General features: G+C 37.6%; 1 protein-coding gene across 1 annotated transcript in view; it reads right to left on the bottom strand.

The window, feature by feature from the left end:
- Positions 1–5,772, bottom strand: part of gkap1 (G kinase anchoring protein 1) — a 16,913-nt gene extending 11,141 nt beyond the window's left edge. The window contains exons 1-8 of the mRNA XM_057357577.1: positions 5,660–5,772; positions 4,446–4,680; positions 3,709–3,870; positions 3,548–3,628; positions 1,726–1,858; positions 1,593–1,621; positions 724–876; positions 538–624 (exon numbers count right to left, since the gene is read on the bottom strand). Coding sequence (XP_057213560.1) covers positions 538–624; positions 724–876; positions 1,593–1,621; positions 1,726–1,858; positions 3,548–3,628; positions 3,709–3,870; positions 4,446–4,673 — 873 coding nt within the window. The 5' untranslated portion in view covers positions 4,674–4,680; positions 5,660–5,772. The remainder of the gene's footprint in view (positions 1–537; positions 625–723; positions 877–1,592; positions 1,622–1,725; positions 1,859–3,547; positions 3,629–3,708; positions 3,871–4,445; positions 4,681–5,659) is intronic.
- Positions 5,773–8,797: the final 3,025 nt, after the last annotated feature.

Genomic DNA, 8,797 nt, shown 5'->3' with positions numbered 1-8,797 from the left:
TTTTTTCAACAGGGTCTGGTCCATTAATACTGACAAATACAACTTTGATTTTAAATAGTAAATGTATTCGTAAAATTAACATTAGATTAACAATTAATAAATAATGTAAAAATATATACCTCATTGTCTAGTCTTGTTCAATTTAACTTCAAATAAAAATTAAAAAGGCCTATATTGCTATTGCTTATTAGGGACTTATTACTATGGCAGTTTATTCCCCGTGGTATCGAAAATGGTATCGAATATCGATATTTTTTTAGGTATTGAATCGAAGTTAGAAATTCCAGTATCGTGACAACACTACAGTCTATAGTAAAAAAGATGAACAACAAACATGCTCTCACACTCAGTTCTTAAAGAGGCTGTTGGCAATTGGAACTGCCCAATTTAGAAATGGGTTTACAAACATTTTGGTTTGGAAATGCCCAATAATTTAGAAACTCTGGTTGTGTTCTGCAGGACCTGTCCTTCACTGCTTTAGCATCCTAACAAGTCTGACACAGTAATACTGAATATTCATGTTTACTTAACTCTTACCTCCCATTGTGAAACTGTCTTTTTCAGCTTCTCAATTTCTTGGTCTTTCTTTTCCAGTTCATATTTTAACTGCTCAGTTCTCACATCCTGAAAGGTTTATGGGAAGAGAAAGTTCAGACTTCTTAGAGTTCCAAGATTGCCAAGGTCAAGGACTGTGAATTACTCAGTATATTGGAAGAGCCTGACCTGCTCTTGCTCTGAAGAAGTGTTGACCTCATGACCGGCACCATTGCTGTACTGCTCTATGCGTTTGTCACGCTGAACGATCCTGCTCACATCATCCTCCAAACGGTTAAAGAACTTGTCATCGCAAGGTGCAGGGTTCACAGGCTTTGATTCCTGTAACAGAGAACAGGTAGAAGAAACTGCACATTTGGCAAAACTCAAAAGAAAAAAAAACGTTTTTAGAATCTCATTAAACCGAAAAACTTTTGTAGCACTCCTCATAAAAATGATAAAAAAAATAGATTATGCCCACCTAGCTGCACTGGTTCATTCTGGTATGGAATATTTAAATTTTAATATAGAATCAAATGCTGGTGGATAATATCACTTAAGTACTGCTTAACTTTCTGACTGTACATTATTATCCCTTAATAACACAGCTCTCTAGAAAAACTGGTTATACACATACTTGATTTGGACATCACTGCATTTTTTTTGTTCAAATATTCCTGTATAATGGCTCACAAACAATGTAACTGACCACTATCTCAAGAAACATTAAGAGTTTGGCTCCAATACCAGATTTAAAATGTTTCAAAAATCATGTTATATTATTGTGCATTCCCATTAATATAAATCAAACTGCGGTTGGTTTGTTTTGATTTAAGCCGTAATAATAATAAAAAATACAGCTAACTCACACAAAACACAATGAAAACACGATAACATAATAAAAAAACATGATTTTTGAAAATCTCATTTTGGAACATATTTACATAGGTATAACTTTATAGAAATACAGTGGCACACAACTTCTTCAAAACATGCTCAATTAGCATGAAAAATAAAAACAGACCCAACCGACCATCCCCTAGGAAAAAGGTACTGACCTCTCTGTCCGGCCTTTTATTCAGCTGATCTGCAACCAGAGACACTGAGTTAGAAGAGCCTCTGTCTCATACAATAGTACAGTAATAGTACCTGTTAGTATAGACCAGTATGTTAATAAAGAAGCACTCTCACCCATGGTTCCCTCCTGTTGGAAGTCTTTGAGAGACACGGTGACTCGTTTGTCCTTTCCTTGCTGATTCTTCTTCCTGTCTTTCTTGCTTCCTGTCTTGGTCTTTGGTGATGCGGCCTCTGTATTCTCAGCATCCTTTTGAGAGACCGTGTTAAAATGTTAACGGCCAAGCAAAACTAGAAAATGCTAAATATGATTCAGAAGAACACAGGTTTTGTACGTATATCATTATCATAGTAACCACAAACAGCTAAATATTTGTTATAGATGCATACACAGGGCCAAAAATTTAATTTTAGTCATTTTATTTTGCATGCCCAATTAAACACCTAAAGGAGGTTTTAGACAGCACTGAATTTTTCCTCTAAGTTGAGTTGTCAGTTGTCATGAATTACTCATCCACAAGTTGTACCAAACCTGTATACATTTCTTTGTTCGGTTAAACACAAAGAAAGATATTTGGTAGAATGTTAGCAACAGACAATTCTGGGGCATCACTGACTGGGTATCGTTAAGATTTTAACAGTATTACTACTCTTATCGATACTGCTTATCGGTCCGGTACTTAAACGGTATTCTTATCGGTACTTTTTGATATAAAGATATGTCTTCTTGGGGATGGACCAGCGGAATGAGAAGGAGTGGGTAGGTTTGTTGCAGCTTAAAAACATTTCAAAATCATTATAAGGGTAAATTAATTTTACTCTACATAGTTATGTATTTGTGCATGTTTATTTTGTGTATACTGCACTGAATTATTTCAGTTTTCAGTGTAATAATAAATGATAACACATAGGTTGATTTATTTTTTTAAGTAGTTAACTAATAGAAAATGGATTAAATGTGTAATTTCCTTTCACCTGTGTGGAATTAGCATAGTTGTAAGGTTATGGAAACCAGTTAGATCGAATTACAGTTGTTTTAAATAGGGTGAATGGCATTAGCATGTATTATTATTAATAAAGAATGTCAGAGTTCAAGTAACGTCTGTTTGCAATCAGCATACAGTACATACCTGACGCAGAGGGGTATGAGGCATCAAGAGATGAACTAGATTGGGCTAAGCAGACAAAAACAGTGCATCCATCTGTCTGTACATGATGCACTTTTGACAGGTGCTTTGACAGATTACTTGTGTTTCCACCTTTATAAGCAAAGGTTTTGTTCCACTTGTGGCAACGAGCATTGTCACTGTCAGCATCAACTTTGGTGAAGCGTAACCACACTTTTGAACGTTTAGTTCTCTCCGCCATCGTCGCGAATTAAGAGCGTCTTTCTTCTGTGCGGCTGTTCGTGTGCGCGCTGCAGACACAAACTGCGCGAGAGACACGTGACGTGACGCCTCGCGCGCTCTTCTGAGAATAACGAATATGCATGCGCCAAAGACTAAATTCTTGGTGTTATTGAAGATAGAAACTATTCTTGAGATAAAATGTGCAAGATAACGTTAATGTAGCAATAACATAAGATTTTTTTTCCCCTGAGGGCCGAAAGCAGAACCGATAAGGGCGAAGCTTATCGATGCTCCGGTCTTTCGTAATTTTGCCCCGGGTCGTGTTTAATACCAGGTTTCGGTACCCATCCCTACTGACTACCATAGCAGGAAACATTATTATTATTTTTTGTTCTGTTGAACACAAAAGAAGATATTTTGAGTAATTTAGGAAAGCAAACAGTTCTGGGGCACCTTGGCCTACCATTCCAAATATCTTTCTTCGTGTTCAATCGAACAAAGAAATTTATAAAGGTTTGGAACAACTTGAGGACTTGTAATTCAGGACAGAATTTAAATTTTTGGGTGGAGTATCCATTTAAACATCGTACCCTTTTCTGTTGTTCCAGTTCTTCCAGTTTACTTAGCATCAAAGCCTTCTCCAGATCTGCCTCATACAAGTCGCTGGTCAGCTGTAACACACACAGGTTTTCCAAACAACATGAAGGAATGGCACAAGGGACAATCCTAGGGTTTTCTGAGAATGCTTTACCTGCTCATCTCTCTGTTTCCAATCCTGCCAGTTCTCCTGTGGTGTGTTGTTGGGCCGGACAGCTGCTGGGTTCAGCAGGTCATTGGCCAAATCCTGCAGTGTAACTGTGGAAGAGGGTGCTGTAGACCGCTGAGGGATCTTCTTAAAGGCAAGTTTTCTGAGCTACAGTGCAGATAAAACCATACTTATTTTAATGTTTTAAATTTCACCACTAAATTATTGACTATACTCTAAATGAAGCACAAGTGCACTGCTTAGTGTATACTGCATATGATATAGGCCTACTGTATAATGCCCATTATTAAGAACAGCATGTGAAATAGTAAACAGTATAAATGTTTTAAACAGTAGTTTGCACTGGATTGTGGGATACACTACCCCACAGTTTGCTCTGCAATAGTGTTCCTCATTTATGTTCAGAATTTTATAGGAAATGTACATTGCTCACATTTTCATGAATGCAACAGCAAAGCCAGGTCGTGTCACTGGACTTTTTTATGATAATACATTTTCCTATGGCTGGTATAACTGCTTATTTAACTATCATTAAATTGCAGAAATGCTGAAATAATTACTATTGTCTTTCAAAATAGTAGGCAGTAGGCCGCCCCAAACATCACTGTTATTTACCTGTGTGACAACATGAAAACCTACAAAGCACATTTTAAAGCCTGTAAATGCCCTATGCGTTTAGAAGTTTATATCATTATTTGTTTCCACTACTAAACATTCACGACCTCATTGGCTTCGCTCTGTTGCTGCTCCTTTTTTCGTCTTCTCTTCTCTTTCTTCTTCTCAGTGTTTTGGTTGCTCTTCCCGCTAGGAGTTTTCCCCGATAGGGGCTTCCCCGCACCACGACCTGCTTTCGGCTTCCCTGCGTCCGAATCAGACTCTGAATCAGAGTCCACCTGCAGAAGAGCAAAGCGGGACGCCGTGGTGGGCACAGAGATCACTGCTGATGCCATCGTAAACCTGCCAATGGGATACAATAACTTATTAACACACATATTACAAGTAACTAGTAGATTCTATGATGTGATTCTAAAGGGACAGTTCACCTAAAAATGAAATGAAAATGTCAAATGAACACAAATAAAGATATTTAGATGAATGTTAGCAACTGTCATTTCTGGGGCATGATTGACAACCATAGCAGGAAAAATAATTGTATATTTTTTTGTACTGCTTAACACAAAGAAGATATTTGACTGTCACTGTCACTGATGTCCCAGAAATGTCAGTTGCTAACATTGTTGTTGTTCAACAGAACAAAGAAATTAAACGTTACACAGGTTTGGAACAACTAGAGAGTAATTTATGACAGAATTTTCCTTTTTGGGTGAATGATCCATTTAAGGTGTCCGATTAACATACAGGAAAACAATAATCTAACGTTACAAGGTCTCTGAGCGTTCATACAGTATGCCCCATATGAAAATGCCATAGAAAACAACCGTTTATAGAAACAGTAGCCTATACCTCATTGTTAGTTATATAGTCGTACATTTAACTTAACAAAATTACTGCAATGATTTTGCAAAACTTAATTGTTTCATTGCGCTGTAGGCATTTCACAATAAAAAGGCGAATCTGTTGAAAAGAGATCGCGAATTGTAACGTTAATGGCTTTAAATCGCAAACATGCGGCATTTGTCTGAAAAGCTGTGAATTCGTTTATTTATAAATTAAGTGAATGCCTGGCCATCACATGAGCGTTTTAACATTCGCAGTACCCTAATGTAGATAATAGGTTGTTAACGCTGTCTATATAGCTAATATGGCTCTATGTCTAATATGGCTAGCTTATACTTTTTAGCTCACCGGTGCTAAAAAAAAACAGGCGCATTCTACCACTGCTAGATTTCACAGGCATGCTTCATCATATGCCTTGTGTACATCTGGCGTAATTTCGGACCAATATGCGTTTTTAGCGATTTAAGAAAACTTTTACCTTGTTAAAGAAGCTGTCGGTACCCACAGATTTGATCAAGTGCAAACTGCAACAACAGACAAAAGTATGGAGGCCTCCTTGGAACAATATCGTGAACAACCGCTTCTTATGGCACACCACAAGGGGGAGCTTGGGAGCTCAGAATCCCCTTTGAACCAATCAAATCTTAAAACCCTTTGATCAAATATTAAAACGTTTTTGTCTTATTGGAGACAATTGTATTTTAAAACGCATATTGTATTCCTATCTATTAATTAAGGAATATATTATAGAATTTTATATACTTTTTGGAGAAAAGAAAACTATTTGGACTCATCGCACCTGACCAATCAGAAACAACGTCGGAGCCGCAAAGCTATAAGTACAGCATAAAAAACGGGGCGTTTCCCAATTGATGGGCGTTTTCTGACAGGTGGGATAGGTGTTTTTCAGGGCTGCGTTCAGCCCCGACAAAACGTTGCAAAACGTTTTTTAAACGGAAACGGTGGTGCGGTAGAACACCCTGTTGTGATGACGCAAGAGTTGAACTATGGCAGCTGAGAAGACCATTCTTGTGTTCTTTTTGAAGAATTTTCGGAGCCTGATGAAATCTTTACAAATACGTGTTGACTACTGCAAAATACTTGTCTTCTAATATCTTCAATTGTTGCGTATACCGAGCTGCAGCGGACACATTTGTAAACGACTTTACTTGGACCCATTGTGCGAGCTGTCTCTTTTAACACCGCCTGGGTTATATACTTGTTGCTGCTGATTGGATTGACATTCTTGACACACCCACCAAACAAGATCTCAAACCCGTGTCGCACCGGTTTGAGGAGCTTGAACGTGCCCCTGCTGCTTGCCGTAGTGACGTTCGCGCTGTTTCCTTTTCAAAGCAGGAATGAAGTGGATTAGATAGTGGATTTGTCCAATAAACAAACATTTTAATTAAAAAGTAGCAACCATAAACACTTCATATTGTGTATGTTATGTGCTGCTTAACACTGTGTGCCTAAAAAGTCAATATTCGTTTCATTTTTATTTTAATAAACGACACAAAATAACCTATTATTATGATAATACGAACAGAGTTGTAATTGTTTTAAAAACATGAAATAATAAGTATTAGTTTAACTGAAGGCGTTAGAATAAACCCGAAACTAACGTCCCAGCAAACAATTTTTGGTTCCCAGAACGTTCCGGGAACGTTAGCGCATGGTTCCCAGAACGTTCCCAGAACAGATATTCTAACGTTCCCTGTTGGTTTTCCAGGAAAGTTTTCTTGACGTTAATAGAACGTTCCCTGTAGGTTAGGGGAACGTTCTCCTAACGTTAGCGGAACGTTCTCCTAACGTTAGGGGAACGTTCTCCTAACGTTAGCGCTATATATTTCTCATTCTACTTTTAATAAATAGTAATTATAATGTTATGTATAAAATTAAATATTACCAATTAGTTTAACGTCTTAAAGTTATTATAATTTTCTTTCATTTTGTTTTATTTGTATGTTGTTTAAGGTTTTTTATGTAGTTTATATATATATATCTCATTCTACATTTAATAAATAGTAATTATATTATTATTTTAAAATAAAATTTTACCAATTAGTTTAACGTCTTAAAGTTATTATTATTTTCTTTCTATTTGTTTTATTTGTATGTTGTTTAAGGTTGTTTATGCAGTTTAATTTAATAAATGTTGATTTATTTAACCTCAGTTCTTGTTCTTTGAGCAATCAACAATCTATAACACATGATTTTAGACTTATTTGTATTCATCATAACATAGAGGTTAGGAGAACGTTAGCGTAACGTTAGGAGAACGTTAGCGTAACGTTAGGAGAACGTTCCCCTAACGTTAGGAGAACGTTCCGCCTAACGTTAGGAGAACGTTCNGTTCCCCTAACGTTAGGAGAACGTTCCGCTAACGTTAGGAGAACGTTCCCCTAACGTTAGGAGAACGTTCCGCTAACGTTAGGAGAACGTTCCCCTAACCTACAGGGAACGTTCTATTAACGTCAAGAAAACTTTCCTGGAAAACCAACAGGGAACGTTAGAATATCTGTTCTGGGAACGTTCTGGGAACCATGCGCTAACGTTCCCGGAACGTTCTGGGAACCAAAAATTGTTTGCTGGGGGCCCGTGGCTCAGTGGTTAGAGCATGGTACTAGCAATGCATTGCCAAGGTCAAGGGTTCGATCCCAGGAGATTGCATATTGTCGGAAATAATACAATGCAATGTACTGAAAGTCGCTTTGGATAAAAGTGTGTGCCAAATGCATAAATATAAATAACAGTGAAAGAAGTACTCACTTTTGCACATATGACACGGGGCTAGCCACTTTCTAGAGTCATTCGCTAAAGTGACAGAGTTGCCAGATCTTCAAAGAAAAAATAAGCAAATGAAGAAAAATCGAAAATAAACCTTAAAATGCAAATTGTTTATATATTTCATAAAACTAAAAAAAATCAAAATCTGCAACTGACCATTTATTAAGACCTAAGTGCCGAGGCTTTTTGATCTAAGACCAAACAACAAGCATAAAGTGCATATTAATAACGAACACTGCAAAAGAGCGCTGTGTGAACGCAACACAGCGCGTATAAGCGGTTGAGTGCAGTGTATGTTAGTTATTAGTTACACAATGTGTGTATCAAATGAAGGAAAAAGACAGAAATGTACATCGATGTGTAGTGAACACCAATCTTGGAATTTCTTTAACACTGTTTTCTGAGCAGCCTGAAGTCAAACACCCAATGGGATTGTTGGACTGGCGAGATCTGTAGGTGTTGTGCCGAGAAATTAGTGATGGGTCGTTCATGAACGATTCGTTCTTTTTGAACGAATCTTTAAAATGACTCGGGAGTAACGTGTCTCAGCGAGTGATTCGTTCATTTTGTGTTGACCGCGCATGTGCAACATTGTACCAGAAACACTAATGAAGTTCGTCTCTCGAGTCATCGGGTCCGAGTCCTTTCGTTCTTTTATACCGGAAAGAGAAATGATTAGTTCGTCTATCGAGTCATCGGGTCCGAGCCCTTTTGTTCTTTTGTCAAATGGTAGCTCCGCATGCAAACCTGCAGCGTTACGTGACCACTTCCCGGATCATCAGTCAAATGCATGTGTAAATGTCCGATAAATTGCATTAATACTCTC

Source organism: Triplophysa rosa, linkage group LG17 (genome assembly GCF_024868665.1).
Source record: "Triplophysa rosa linkage group LG17, Trosa_1v2, whole genome shotgun sequence".
Lineage (NCBI taxonomy): Eukaryota > Metazoa > Chordata > Actinopteri > Cypriniformes > Nemacheilidae > Triplophysa > Triplophysa rosa.
This window is presented reverse-complemented; position numbering and strand designations above follow the sequence as displayed.